The sequence below is a fragment of the Protopterus annectens genome, chromosome 13.part0 (assembly GCF_019279795.1).
Source record: "Protopterus annectens isolate FY-2018-M chromosome 13.part0, PAN1.0, whole genome shotgun sequence".
In the NCBI taxonomy this organism is placed as follows: domain Eukaryota; kingdom Metazoa; phylum Chordata; order Ceratodontiformes; family Protopteridae; genus Protopterus; species Protopterus annectens.
The window spans coordinates 644882074-644898688 of NC_056747.1; the positions used below are offsets into that span (position 1 = coordinate 644882074).

At 37.9% G+C, this 16615-nt stretch overlaps 1 protein-coding gene across 1 annotated transcript in view; it reads right to left on the reverse strand.

The window, feature by feature from the left end:
• Positions 1-16225, reverse strand: part of TRPV1 (transient receptor potential cation channel subfamily V member 1) — a 636007-nt gene extending 619782 nt beyond the window's left edge. Inside the window, exons 1-2 of the mRNA XM_044054872.1 lie at positions 16021-16225; positions 2104-2506 (exon numbers count right to left, since the gene is read on the reverse strand). Of these exons, the coding sequence (XP_043910807.1) occupies positions 2104-2429 (326 nt within the window). The 5' untranslated portion in view covers positions 2430-2506; positions 16021-16225. The remainder of the gene's footprint in view (positions 1-2103; positions 2507-16020) is intronic.
• Between the last annotated feature and the right edge of the window lie 390 nt (positions 16226-16615).

Consider the following 16615-nt stretch of genomic DNA (forward strand, 5'->3'; position numbering starts at 1 on the left):
TCTGCTCACAATGAACACTTTCCCAGAGGTCAGAAAATCCAGTTAATTTTCATGGGTCATGACAGCTACAGTCTCATATGATTCTGGTGACATCTTGAAGGATGTCTACCAGAGGAATAACCACCCAAGAGGGTTGTAAGGAAAAAGAAAAAAACTTCTTGTAGCCTATAAAGGGTCAGAAATAGTCTTGGGGCCAGCCACTCCACCATTGCATAATTGGTACATGTTCTATATACTTGAGGTCCTAGAAGTGCAAGCAGGGGATTTGGTCCTTTTTTCATCATGACGATCTTCATTTGGAAAATCCAGATCAGGCTATATATGTTTTGACTTGTAAAAGCATTTCTTGATTTTTTTTTTTTTTGGATGGAGGTTGTCTCAGAGGATTTAGCTGGCCTCTTGGGAAGGGGCAATCAGAAGGGAATATCTCAAAGGAGAATTGGTGGAGAAGACAATGGAGCCTCTGTTTGAAAGTATCAGCTTGGAAGAGTAGAAGTAGGAAGAACAGTGATTTGCACATGTGGTCCTAGTATGGCCTCTGGACTTGTGTGAAAGGTGATAATGGTGAACAAAAAGTATTATTACACTGTGAGTGTGAAAAAACTGTGCAGGGCAAGACTGAAATCACAAAGGTGGATTCCTGAACCAGAGATGGAGCCAGTGGCACCTGAATTTTTGTGCTGAGGAAAAGGGCATGCCAGCATTAATTAAAGAAAAGAGTCATGAGACCCAGAAAACACCAGGACAGGAGTCAAAACATTGGACTGCCTAATATTGCATTTTGTCAGAGCAATAGTCAGTTGATCATAATAATTTGTGTGGAGGTAGAAGGCAACACCAGAATAGGGGTAACATGCTTCAGAAAACACAGGGACGGGGCTCAAATGCCTAAGGAAGAAGTGGAACATATGACCACTATGACAACAGAAAATTTAAATACCCCCCCACCCCACCCCCCACCAAAAAAAAAATACTGCCTGCATCTTTAAGCCATAACTTTGTTTATGCCTGTCCTGGTGAAGGGAGATCCCCAACCTCTAGAACCAAGGTGGTTAATGAATCACTTTTTCCCAGCACTGAAGATCCCTTGATATTCTGAAGAAGAAACACTCTGACTTTTTACTCGTTCTAGAAAATGGCTTATCTATATGGGATACAGAAGCCAGAGATAGCTGAAGCATTCTCCAATATTAAGAGCTTTTTACCAAGTAGCTCTCTGGCACTTTTCTGTATGTATGCTTTATAGCATTGTTTAATTCTAGGCAGCTAGGACACCGACAGGTGTCATGCTGAGTTATGAAACAATAAAAATATTTAATGTTCCCATCAACAGGAAGAATTAACCTACTATAGGAACATTTTGAGAAAATGGGAAGAGACACTTGACAAGAAGGTGGGATGGTGGAGATATGTCTAAAACTATGCGAAATAAAAAATAATTTTCCACAGAGCAAGAATAAACACATACATAAACAATGGTAAAACTGTTCTATCTGTATTAGGAAAATGAGATATGATGGTCTTACATATACCTGGCTTTGACATTTGGTTACTCAGGCTTTACCCCATGACCCCTGTTCTAACTCAATTTTAGAAAATGGTAATTTGTTTACATTTTGCATACATGCAAGTTTAAACTCCTGCAATTAATATTTTTGCACAACTGAAAACTGCCGGTGACTAGTTAAAGCTTCAGAGAACATGTGGATCTGTGCTTTTGGCTAAGATTACATCAGTATGAATCATATTACATGACCTCTGGAGTAAATGCAGCATCAGGCATATTGTGTGAATTAATATTCACGGCTGCAGTCTGAGATGTGTGTGTGTGTGTGTGTGTGTGTGTGTGTGTGTGTGTGTGTGTGTGTGTGTGTGTGTGTGTGTGTGTGTGTGTGTGTGTCTGTCTGTCTGTCTGTCTGGGTGAATCAATGGCATACATTTTTGTTTTGTTATAAAGCACTTACAAAAAAAAAAATTCTTCTCTATCAGATCACCAGTCACAAAAATATTGGTTCTAGCTGCTTGTGCAGTTCTGGGATATGAACTGTAGTTTACCACCTCAAAATCAGAGGGACATTGCTAGTGGAAGTTTGAAATACTTACTCATGTTTGTGTATATTTCCCAGTTTCTCTAAATTTAGGTTGAACTTGGTTCTAGGTGAGGAAAGTTCAGTTTTACAATGGTAACTAGAATCCATTGGTGCTTTGCTCTGATCATTGTCTCCACAGCCAGAATTAGACTTCTGTGTGTTTTTTTGTTTCCCTGTATTGAAAGGCCCATGTTTCATGAAACGGGATATATTTAGACTGCTACTAGAACTGCATAAGTTGTCACTGTCACTGATGTTGTCATCGGTATTTTCCAAAGTGAAGTTGGTTTCTTCAGTAGCTTCTGACTGGTCCAGATCTATGCTCTCTGATTTTTCCATATTCCTTTACAGCTGGTAAGGAGTGTTCCAGTTACCAAATGCAGCAGTCCTGTTTCCCAAAATAGCACACAACATGTCTGAAACAGTACAAAAATTCCAACTATCAGTACATTAGTCTTATTTTTTCTGACTTTAGAGCTTTTGTTATTAGCAATAGAAAACATTACAGATAGTACACAGAGCACCTGATCCTCACAAAGAAAATCTAGCTGGTTATGACACATCTAGGTAGCAAGACAAAAACAGACATTAAAGGAAGCTGTGTTACTATAATGATGCCATCACACAACATATTAATTAAATTTGCTTTCTGACAGATGGAGACAGCCTGTCTGCACATTTTTTTTTAATTCCTAATATCCCTTTCTTCTTCCTTTCTCTTCCTATCTCATACTCTTTTGATTCCCTTCATACATTATTTTTCACCACCCAGTCCTGTAGTACATACCCTTGGTTTCCCATCCTGTCTGTGATGAATTACTGTCATAAAGCCAATGAATAGTTGGTCCCTGCAATCTGCTGCATGTGACCCTCACCATCCTTTCTGTTCAGGGTCACATCTTTACAACTTTCTAACATGATATTTCTGCCAATAACATGCCCCTCTAGTGCCTTCTGCCCTCACTATATTTATTCATTAAGGTATTTACATTTGCTGATTGAATTAAATCCTTTAGGTCTGTGGCCTATTTTGAGGGGAGATCATTAGTAGTAATTACATGGGTGGGGAATATTTTTCCAGGACCCTGCGACTGTTATAGCAGGGGGCACCACAGGTCCAACATTCTGTAAAGGAGAAAAGATGGCAGAAGGCTGTTTGCAGTTGCATGACAGGATACGATGCATGAAATAGTTACAGATTTGTTAGCTTGATGGTTTACCCATGTGAGTGTTGAGACACTTGTCTAATGATCTAAGTGAAGAAGCTGTAAGAAGAGAGATCTGGACAGATAGAATTGACAGAAGTGGTGTTATAGAAAATATAGGGCTGGAAGGCAATGTATGCCCAAACAGATCAGGGTTTGAAAGGTGTGTTACTTCAGAAACAGTTTCTGTTAATGCTGTCAGTGACATTCCCTTTGCAATGTGAGGAACTGAAAGCAAAAGAAGAGATTTTGTGATATGCAGGAGGGGAGCAGTAAATAGGAAGATGCAATTTATGAAGGAGATCATGCTTAGCTTTTCATGGGTCTTGAAAAGGGATCCAGTTTGTGTGCTTTGTAAAGGTATGTATGGAGGACCATGTAGTTGCCTCTAGAATGCTTCTAGACTCCACTTCTTTCCACTATGTCACTGAAGAAGACAAGGCTCTAGTAGAATGTATCTTGATACTGCTTGATATGGATATACCTGGTGGACATAACAAAAAGCAAAAGTTGAGAACAACTACCTGTAAACTTTCTGTTTATAGACAATGATGCCCCTTTTTCATCCCGTGATAAGAAATAAATAGCTGGTCAACTTTTCTAAAGGGCTTAGTTCAGTCAAGATAGTACCTGCACTGCCTGTGTACATCCAGAGTATGTAGAATCCTTTCTTCTTTTTTATTAGGTTCTAGGTAGAAAACTGGAAGATTGATTGCTTGAGTTAAGTAAAATCTGAAACTACTTTGGGTATAAAAAAGGATTTGTTCTTAATGTGACCCCATCTCTGTGGAATATGAGGTAGGGTTCACATAACATTAGAGCTTGCAACTCAGATACTCTTTTCCCAGATGTCAGAGCAGTGATGAATTTCCAAGTCAAGAACCATAAATCAGCTTGAGGGGCAGGTTCAAAATGTGTCAGTCAATTTCTCCAGTACATAGCTGAGATCCCGGGGAGGAGTAACCTGTATACAAGGAGATTTCAGGTAAAAAATTATTTTCAGAAACTGTTTCATAACAAATAGAGAACAGGAGGATCAATGGGCAGGCATGCTGAAGTGGTTGCAAGATGAACCTTTATAGAACAATACGCAAGGCCAAAGGCAAGTAACTCACAAATATTTGAGCACCAGTGGTACAAAATTACTGATAGGCCTCTGATTATTGGTTAGGCAGTTCCACTTGCCAACACAGGATTTTCTAGTTGCAGGGTTTGTCGCCTTCTTTGCTACCTACTGCAAGTCCTCATGAGAAAATGGGTGGAGTAAACTCCCCCTTCTTGTGTAAGTAGATCCAGTTTGTGAAAACTGAGCTTGGCTAATTCCATGTGAAGGGAGAACCACTGTTGCCTGGGCTAAAATTTTATCGCAATTATTTTTGGGGAGTCGTTATGAATCTTCAGAATTATCCTGAATATCAGTGGAAAGGGTGGAAAAGCATAATGAACATTCCCTTCCAAGGGAATAAAAATACATCTGTTTCCTAGGCTTTCTTACAAGGAGTCCTAGTACAGAACTGGTTTGGTTGTCAATTTTAAAAGGAGGCAAATTGATCTTTTTGAGATGTTCCCCACAACTGAATCAGTTCCTGAAAAAAAAAAACCTTATTCAATTCCCATTAGTGTCTGTCCTGGTCCTATTCTTCTTGTCTGCCTCTACATTTTCCTCTGATCTTAGTATGTAAGATGTTTGAAAGGTTAAGGAATCCTATTGAGATGCCTTCCAAGCTATCATTGCCAGCCTGCATTGGGGGTACCCTCCTGCATGTTTTTATACAGCATGACTGTGGTATTGTCTGTAATCACTTGAAGAGGTCCTGGTGACCATAGATGATGGAGAGAATTCAAGGCATCAGTCACAGTCAACATCTTTATATTGATGTGCTTTGGTCTGTCTGAATAAGTCCACAGGCCTTGCACCTTTATCCCTATGGAAACTGTTCCTCAAACAAAATCGGTATCATATGTGGAGAGAGATTGGTTTGGGCTCTGAGGCAAGAAAGTAGACCTGTGTTCAGTGAAATTTGTTTTCTCTACCAACGAATCTCCATTTTTTCAAAAAAAAGAACAGGTATTTAACACTCCAGATGCAAATGCTGGGTCTGTGTGTGTTTTAGAAACCACTGTATCTTTTTCATGTGTAGCCTGGTTAGGGTAATCATGAGAATCTGGGATCCAAAAACCACAGGATCCTGAGAAATTCCCTTGCAGAAGTCTGAGCCTAATTGAAGAAACACAGGAAAGCTTCCAGATAAAATTCAAATTTGTCATGTGCAAAAAGGCCTTTTGAAAAGAGAAAAGGCAGCCAATAAACATAGCCCTGTAAGATGTAGTCAAGGAGGAGTCTGCAACATTTATCTGGAAACCCAGATTGATCAGAAAAGACATAACTCATGTTAATGACTCTTGATACCTGGATAAAGATCCTGCAAAGACTAATAAGTCATCTAAATATAGAAATGTGTGAATGCTATTATGTCTGCAATAAGCTATGACTGGGGCTAGACATTTTGTGAACACCTTTGGAGATGCAGATAATCCAAAGTGCAATGAAGATAACTAATAAGTGACCCAGAAACAAAGAACTGTATAAATTTCCTGAAGCTGTGGCTATGGGGATGTGGAAAAAAACATCTTTTACATTAAGAGTTACAAGTAAATCCTGGGAGGAATTGGGGGTGATAGGTTCTGTAATGTCAACATTTTGAGTTTTGGTATTTTCACATACAGGTTTAGAAATGATAAATCTAGTACTGTTCTCCAAGAGACATCTTTCTTTGGTACCAGAAACATTTGTGAATAGAAGCCTTTGCCCCTTTGACTTACAGGCATTGCTTCTATGACACCTTGGGTGTAAAGACTGAATAACATGAATAAATTATTCTGTTTGGCTTGGAGGATGGGGAAGAATTCCCTTGAAAGGAGGTTTTTGTATCCAGTGCCATCTGTAAACCTCCTATACCAGTTTTCTCACCCAATAATCTGAATCAATTTTTTTGCCAAAGGGAAATGGTGAGGACCAGTTTGGGGACAAGTTAGTACAGATATTGACCAGAGGAAAGGAAGTGGGAAAGGAATGCTGGTATAGTCATTCTGTACTGTTGGACTGTCCCTTTTTCTGAAAGGATCCCTGTTTCTTGTTGTTATTTCCCTGCAGCAATCTTGTCTTTGCTCCTTATATGACTATTTATGCTTATTTGGCTTTTTAATGAAAGAGGGAGGCATAAAAGATTTGTATTAGGAGCATGAAAAATCTTAGATACTCTCTAAATCAATTTTTCGTTTTCATCAAATTTTTTGAGGACCTGCATAGCAAAAGAGCCAAAAATATTTCCTTATCTAAAGCAGAATCTAAGACTTCAAACTACCTCATCTCAAACTTTTGGTTATGCACCCAAACATGTCTTCTAAACACTGTAGCAGTAGCAGTGCCCTATACACAGTATCTGCACAATCAAACACACTCTTCATAGCATGTTTGGATACCTAGGCCAAAGCAAAAACAGTCTGATTCAAAAAAGAACTTTCTTCAGTAGGAAGTGAAGTAGCATATTCCTTCATACTGTCTATATAACAAAGTATAAAATTCCACATGTATTACTGAACATTTAAAATTCTGAGCACTAAAGTGGAAGAAGAAAACATTCTCTTAACTAGGTGATCTAACAGTTTGCCTTCTTTGTCATCACTTGAAGGGTTGGTGTTCAACAACAGTCTGTTCCCAGCAGGTGATCTAAAGTGAGATAAAAGAAATGTACCTGATTTGCCTCTGTAAGAGACAGGCTGCTGGGTATCAGGATGATTACAGGCATCATCCAACACATCCTCCAGATTTGGAAGTATAGGAGGGATGGGTGAGGAATGAGGAATATCCATTTGTAACATATCATAATATCTCATCAGTTCAGGCAGAACATCTATTTTTCACATAAAAACACTGCATTCATCCTGGTTTTGGTCTGATTAAAAGAATATCCCTTCACATTAGGATAAGAGTTAATATTTATTTTTTACAGTAAAATGTCGGGCTTGTGAATCTAAAGGGGAAGAAGCTCCATCTCTTTCATAATCAGAATCTTTAGGCATTATTTCCTCAGGAATGTATTTACCAGGGATGCTCACCTGTATTGGCTTCTGAACACCAGGATTCAAAGCTTGTAAAACATGCTTTATTGTTGTTATCTTTCGGCTTTTCCCAGTTAGGGGTCACCACAGCGGAACTCCGGTCCACTAATGATTGGCAGTAGATTTTGACGAACGCTGAGGTGCCAGCTCATGAAGGCACATGCTTTATTAAGGTAAAAAAATTATCTTTCTTAAGTGCATTTACTTCTTGAGATGAACAACATTTAATCTTTTGCTTTTCTTTTATAGCAGTCCTTGTCTACGAAGACAGACTCTAATGAGTGATGTCTGACTGGCTAATGGTCTCTTGCCTCAGTTGCCCCATGAGGGATCTCCCGAAGTATCTCCCAGCCTAGAAAAGATGGCTCTCCTATGCCAGTATCAGACATTGGAATAACCAAAGATGATGTGACTGACACCTGGCTTGTGGTGGCTGAAAGGATTACACCAGAAGAAGCTGGCGTGATAAGTGAGTGATCTCAGGAACAACCAATGGCTACTAATGGCTCATCCACTATCACCTGAGGCATAGACTAAACCTGCAGCAACAGCAAAGGCTCCTTGGTAAGTGCTTTTGTCTTTCTAGAAACAGCAGGAGTGGATACAGCATGACCAGCCAAAGAAGAGATATGAAAAGCAGAAGCAAGTCAGTTGGAAGGTAAGTTGTCATCTTGTGTAAACAAGCTGCACACTTGCACTTACACTTCTTTTCACAGCCCCTTCACAAAGTAAAAGCACAAACAGTACTCAAATTCCCTGTCAGCACTCCTTTTGCTAAGTAAAATACACTGAAGAGAAAAGAAAAATGGTGGGTAGGTTGTCACAAAGTGAACATAAGAACTACATTGTAAAAACAGATCCCTGACCATCCCAAAATGAATCTTTTAGTTACAAAAATAAAAATGTACACATGCAAAACATAGATTTTTCACAAAATATCCCCTAATGAGATAAATTGGCTAAATAACGTAGGTAGCTAAAATAATGGTCACTGGCAGGAAATGGCCAATACTGATAAAAAATACTAGGTTTCTTAAATGGAAAATACCACTTTTAGACAGAAGAAAATAAAAATGAATAATATTTTCTTAAAAGTGCAACAATTTCGGTATGGATGGATTACCCAATGAGAAGTCATCTGTCAGAAATGGAGCTATTAGGTGATTGATGCTCCTGTGAAGCCCCAGTGATGATTCTCCCTGAGTCAGGTACTGAAAAAATTGTTGATTTCCCTCCTTGAGGCTATCCACTCAGCAGTCAAAGTGAATGTACAGGGAGGGGGAATCAGAGCTTTGTGAAGCTGGCCAGTTGTTTTCTGGACAGGGAAATAACCCACATAGAATAAAGACTACTGCAACACTGGGTGAACTTATAGAAGATTAGCAGTGAAAAGTTTGAAGCAGAAGATCACCAAAGGAGGTGAGAACAGACATTGAGTCAACAAACGGTGTTAAGAAGAAAAGGCAGTGCTTTACATAACAAAGGAACTGGAAACTTTTATGACTCACTCTGTCCTCTATATGGTAAATTGGAAAGGTACACAGTATGTCGCCATCTCTCCCTATCTCTAACACTGGTACACATGCTATACGCTTGTGATGTCTACTTACATGTATTTAACATGATCCACATTTATGAATCATCCTATTGACATAACATGGTATGCACAGCAACTGAACATAACTGTGCAATATATTTATGGGTTCCATGCATTACTTTCATGTGACAACCTGAACCTTAGCTAGGGCATCTATAATTCTGTCCTTTCTGGTGACATCCTGCATCAGTTGCCTGTATCCCTCATGGTCCAAAATGTCATTCTCCCCTCCACTTCCTCTCTATCCTGTAGCTCAGAGCCTCATGGTCTGCTCCAGGCAGATTCAGATTCTTCATGAATGTAACTCTTTTCATTTTGCCCCACCACCTTAATCTCTTCCCTTCCTTGCCATATCTGGAAACCAGTACACTGTATCAGTCCACCATCTCCCCCTTCTTCCTCTGACCCAATCTCTGTGTCCCTTACCTTTGATGCTAACTTCCCAACTCCCTCGCATTCTTTGTAGAATGGTGTTCCTTCTCCCTTCTGAACTTGTGTTTGATGCCTTCCCTTCCATAAAATGCTACTCCTCCTACATCACTACCTTTTCTAAGACTCATACCCTGGCATCTTTATATCATACTCCTTATCAGCGGTATAGGCAATGTTCCCTTCCTCATATGCATTACTACTGACACCATTCTTACCTTCGTATCATAATGTCTAATGATATTCTGTGTATTCAGCTTTATGTCATGATGGTAATGGAATACTCCTAACAACACACTAGACACATTTATATTCTGTGTGAATGCCCAGTTTTCTTTTCTAACAATTTATTTCTCTCAACAGCTGAAATAAATAGTGGGCATAAATCCTTCCAAGTTGTGATACTTAATAATGTATATGTTTACAGTTTTTCAATTTCATTTGGTAACAAAACAGTAAATATACACTGTACATAGTTAAGTATTAGTGAAGCTGCCTTTATAGGCCATTTTAAGTGTAGTCAACTTTTGTAGGGTGAGACTCAAACCCTGTGCTTTCTATCTGGGAGGTAAAGACATTAACCATTATGCCAACCCCCAGGCAGGTACAGTCAGCTGATAAGAAAATAACACATCAGCTTCTGGGCTGTAATGCTTTGTAAACACAATAACTTAGGAGAGAAAATAGTTGCAATGGAAAAACTTTTTATCATATTATTAGTTTCCTTATGTAACATATATGCTTCTTTATTCTATTCTGCTTTTATGAATACAGTGATAGACAAGGAATAACAGATACTCAAGCTTTCTTTGCAAAAGCCTTTAGGTGTAAATAAAGAATGACCTGCAAAAATGCAATGTTTATTGGAGAAGGCCAGTAAAATTTGGTGAATTGAGCTCTGCTTATAAAATATAATAAGCATGCTTTCCAAAATAAACACAATTTTTCTGATCTTTAAGAGGGTTGGCCCTGCTTTGCATATTAAGCAGCTCCCTATCTAGAAACAGTGCCCTTGTAAATAGGCTATTGAGCCCCAGTTCCCAGAGGTTTAGTTAGCTACAGCATAACACAGCTGTGTATGGGATTTACTTCATCCTAGCAGAAATGAAGGTAGTGAGTTATAAATCACTGCAAGCATGCTATCAAAATTTTAGTTCACCAAAACTGACCTTGCAGTACATATGCACAGTATGTGTATGCAGGCACAGACAGATAGACATGCGCGCGTGCACACACACACACACACACACACACACACACACACACACACACACACACACACACACACAACAAACTCGGTACAGGAAAAATAAGCATGGCAAACTATACTAATTATTTGGAATGATTTTGCAGGGAGGAAAGCCCTCTTACAGCCCTTCACACTGAGAAATCTAACGCCAAGATTGTGGAGTCTGAGAAAAGGACAAATGCCCACTTTTCTATAAAACTTAAGTATTTTTTCTCTGATTGCATAGATTTTGAATTAGCAAACAATAAGTAGTGAAAAAAATAGGGGTATAGCCCTCCCCCACATGAAAAGTGTAGGGAAGCTTGCCTCTCTGTGAAAATATTGTTTTTGGCAATCTGAGTTTTGATGACCTAAGTGCAGTATCTTAGAATTTGAGATACTGTCCCCTGTATGTTCATAGGTTGAAATATAGTCAAGCAATAGCCATTATCACAGAATCAAAATCGCAGATGATGGCCCATTAAATGTAGCTGGCAAATTACACAGCCCTTGTCTCTCCTCTACGGTCAGCATTTTACTGAGATGGCAGAGGAGTACACCTAATGGCAATCACTAGGTCACTCTTCATTAATATTTCAACCTGGCAGAAGTTTCTCTCACAAACACACACACTCACACTCACACACGACTCTACAAAAAAAGTTACTATACAGTTAGCTGGAACTAAGCACATTTGCTGGCATTCCATTTGTTTACTTTTTGTGGACCAGCTTTTCTGATAATGCCACATAAGATGATTCAGTCAGCTAGCAAAACAAGTAATTGCCCCATTGTGCACCACTTTTCTAATAATGCCACAGAAGTGGATTCATTGAACTAACAAAATAAGTCATTTATAAGGTATGAAATGCTCTCCGTTCCTTAAATCCCTGAATGAACAACAAAGTATGTGCACCATTTTTTTTCTTTTTTCCTTTCTTTGCTGATCTAGTAGTTGGCCAATATACTACTCTGATATTCTTGCTACCTCATCTTGAACTATCTCTTCCCAGATGACAAATGCTTAGCTTGGTTTATCTCAGTGAAGAGTAGGTATCCTCTCTAAAGGAGAAGAACCTTCTTAATAAATGCAGGGATGCAGGCCAGCTGGGCGAGAGCCATTGTAAACTTTGTTCAGAATGCATAAGACACTGGTTAAAGCCAAAGCCCATGCTGTTTGTAAGGAGCACACTCATATGTGTAATGGAAATAAAAAGAGGCTGGCCCATGTGCTATTTATTTCTGAAAAGTAGCTAATCATTCACACATAATTCAACAAAAGTGATTCAATGACAACTCAGTGCGAACACTGTATTATGAAGTTGCTACATCAAAGACATAACCCTTTCGTCCCATGACATGTTGAACTGATTATATCCAAAACAGAGTGTGGGGATCTTTCTTGTATGCAGATTAGTCCTTTTTCTTTCTGGTCAAATGTCATTTTGACTAAAATGGTACTTACATTTATTTATTAGATTATTTGACAATAAATTGTATATTACTTTGAGAATCACATGTAAGAATACCCCTGGGGACTTCTGCAGAAGTATCCCTCCTCCCAGAAAATGTGAAGTAGCAAGCATGCAGACCATATCATTGTACTGAATTCTGATCAGTCACTTCATAAGTCACACGATAAACTGCAATATGACTTCAATTTATTATCCAACTCTGCAGAAATGCAACTCGTAATTAACTGCAAAAACTACTACTATGCTTTTGACACACACATCAGAGCATGAAATTAAATCCCTCACTAACCATAACCCTCATGGTTCACCTTTACCTGTAGTTACAGAACAAAGATACGTGTGAATAACACTTGATCACCAATTAATATTCACCTCACATGCACAGAATGTTGCAACAGCATCCCTTAAACAGCTAGCATGTAAATATTCAAACCTCCTTTCTATAGAAATAGAATACAAGAAAGCGGTGGCATTAAAAAAGATGTTTCCAAAATTTGAATACTATTTACACATACTTCCTTTAAACCCAGTCTAAAACATTTCTAACCTCAAGTCATAATAAACAGGATATACAGAAATATATCCTTAGGTGGCCCAAAAGTGCATCATGGCTACTCACTGCAAAACAGCAAACTGGTTATCAATAATGACCAGGGCACTCTGCTGCTTAATTGCTCACATACAGGTTACTAAACAACGTGCGCTATCCATGACTGACAGGCAATCTGTATCACAGATGCACCAGTTATCTCCTACAATCCTATTTAGTAAATGCAATATTATCTCCTACAATCCAGTTTAGTGAAATATTACTGTCAAGGCCACACTTTTCCAATGCAATGTATTAAAACACTTTCTTATAGCTTGCGCCAGCATCTTGAAATGCCTTACCTCAAAATATTAGAACAATCCAGTAACTAACCACATTTAAAGAGCAGTTAATTAAATTTCTTAGCAATGAATACATGCGCTTCTGTTTTGACACTGACATCAGACAGCATCACGCAGTAACCACATATGGAAACCTTATGATATATCATAATTGACACCTCATGTACCCCTAAATTGTACAAATGTCATTTATATTGCCATGATAGTATGTGACTAATGTGAATATAATGAATTGCTGTTCTCTCATTTGTTTCCGAATCCACTGATAACTGTTACATTGTATCTGTATATTTCTTCTAGTATTCTCTGTCATTATTATATTATCTCTAACAAATGTAATTGTACGCCACTGTAACAGTAATCTAGGTTGTGGCTGAAAATGGCCTGTGGTCCAGTCTAACGACCTGGTTAACAAAATAAACAAGAAAATAACTAGATTGACCACTACCTCTTTATATTAAGTGGGCCATCTGCTCTCAAAGAAGCTGACATGAAAGGCTAGAAGAAGCACTATTTAGGAAATACAAAAAATTACACAGAGGGAAAAAAACAGAAAGCAATACCAATTCAGTCTGTAGGACACAGGAATATCATTTAGGAAAGCAAATTCATAATTAAGACAGTAAAGGAAGTAAAGCATTTTACATGAATGTACGTAAGAAGGTAAATAGAACCAGAGAGATATTGAAACTGAAAGTATGGATGAGTGTCTAGCAGAAAAGGATAGCAAAATGCAGGGCTCTTAAATAATTTGACTTGGAATTCATTAGGGAATACAAGGGAGACAGCAGATTCAGCTGGATGAAGTACATAAAGAGGAGGATTTTAATATTTTCACAAAAAAAGGAGTCATAAGAAAAATACAGAAATAAGGCTGAGAGTCCTGTTTAGAGTAATTCTTAAACAGCTGGAGAAAGGTTTGGTAATATCACTAACTAATCTGTTTAACAAACCATGAGAATGTGGTGAGGTGCTTGAGGAGTGCAAGAGGGCAAATGTGGTTTCCTTTCACAAAGCTGGACCAATAAATGATGAAACTACTGCTCTATCAGGCTGATCACGCCTACTGGGGAAAATCAAGAATCACTGACTGTGTATATTTGTAAGCCAAAGGGGCAGTGAAACTCTTGTTAGTATGATTTCATTGTTGGAAAATCATTCCAGTTAGACAAAGCTATTGCAGTTATCTGACCTTATAACCAAGATATTAGATCAAGAAGGAGATATGGGTGTGGGCTCCTCATTTAACAATGTACGTGGCAATGATTGAACAATGCAAAAAGACCAGGAATGGTTTCTAGTGGGATAGCTTGTGTAAAAGACTGGCTTAGCAACAGAGAGAGATGATTATTGTAAACAACACAGAAAGACTAGAAGGAAAAGGTTATAATTTTGCTGATGTTAGAAAGTTATACATCAGGGCTGATATACAAGAAGATGTGAAAAAGATAAAAGAACTAGCAAAATCACATGAATGATCTAAACCTGACAGCTTCAATCTCATGCAAAATAATATGCCAAGGTAAAAAAAAAAAATCAGAAAAGAATAAAGGAATTTATAAGACGCGATAACGATAGTAATTGAGGAATGACACCCAAGTATGATTATATCACATGATCTAAGGATAACCAAGTAACATGAGAGAGAGGGGAGAGGAAGGCTAGCAGGATACTAGGATGCACTAGGTAGGCATCCCCCACCCAGAAAAACAATAACATTATCCCTTTACACTGACAGAGTTGACAGCCTGTTTAAACAATTGAATGTAAGTCTGGACATCCTGTCCATGAAATGAAATAGAGAGCAAAGTGGCAGTCTAGAGTAGGCAATACAAATGTGCATCTGCAGGACCTGGTAGCATATAAAGAGAAATTAGCAAGTTATTAAGCTGTCTGTCAGTAAAAAAAGGCAGATAGGGCAGATGACAGAAATATTCAACTATATTGAGGGTTCTCATAATGTACAAGTGGGTAGTATATTTTACAAAAACAGATACATGCAGACAAAATACGCAGTTTGAAAACAGAACACTGACAGCTCAAGTAAAACACAAGGAAGCAGTATTTCACAAAAGTGTGAAGGCTGACTGGAACAGCCTTCATGAAGAGGTAATACAGTGAAAACAGTGAAGGAATTCATCAGTGCATTGGATAAATGTCAGGAGATGTTTATGAAAGTGAGGAAAACAATCAACTCATTGTTACAAAAGGAATACAGTTTATTTAGAAGGTAGGATACGGAAAGTGTAATTATGTCAAGCTGTCTTCATTGGTCATCACAATCTGCTTCTGTGTTTTGTCTATACCTTCTTCATGATGTTGTTCACATTCATTACAATATGACCTAAAAAAGCTCTCTACTAAATCTCAGATTATGTCGCAGTAAGGGGAATTTAGTCTTTCTCTATCAACCCTTTTCTCTCTAGAAATACAGAAAAAAAAATGACACCAAGAGAATACTATACAGAAATATATCCAATAGACAACATATGAAAATATACATTTCTACATGTTTTTTTCTGAACCGACCACTCCTATACATTACCTTGTTATAGGTTTCAGGATTTGAGAGCTGCTGGGATTTTATCACTTCAAATCTAGTTAAATCACTTGGTTTCCAGTCACAACCAAATATAGAAGATAACTATGAGCATACTCCAAGCCACATTCTCAGTTAGCACTTATTCATTTTCTGAGTAAAGATTAATTAACTTAAACCAAAGAGATGAAAGAAAAATGACATAAATTACTTCGCCGACTTGCAATCATTTATTAACTGGAATTAACTGGAACATTTAGTTCCAACCATAGCCATGCTATTAATGCATTTAAACTGTAACCATCTATAGGAAATAATAGTGTATTTCTTTTTTCAAGTGAGTATAAAAAATGCAGATTTAATCATTATGCTGACTGGTTCAAGCAGGCAAAATAAAATGAATAAATCAAATACAAGAAGTACATATAATAGTATTGTACTTACAGAAAAATTGAGCTACCAGATAAAAGACTTCGGCCCTTCACTAACATTATATAGATGAAAATACTCTTATAAGGACCAAGACCAGCTTCTGTATAAATAGAAACAAACCATCCAAATATTCCTTGTAAGCAGAAAAGGATACAGCTTCAGGAAAATGATCAGTGAACTTTCGCCAGCAGTTTGCATGGAAGAAAGCTGTAGATTGTGCTGTCAGTGATATAGATAATGGCTAGTCTGTGTCTGTAACAAAAACTGAAGTAATGCAATGAGTGTGGGAGTTGAATGAAGACAGAAGCATTTCCCCAGGGGGTATCAGAATGCATTAGCAAAACCACTTCTGGTGCCTGGATGTTATTCTGAGATAATCTTTGTTTGTGATGAAGAAATACTACTGTGCACACACGTGTTTAATATAATGTAGACACACACACACTCATATACATGCACATAAACATATTCATACATATTCATACATATATATATATATATATATATATTATATATATATATGTGTGTGTGTGTGTGTGTGTGTGTGTGTGTGTGTGTGTGTGTCTGAATAGTATATATATATATATATATATATATATATATATAT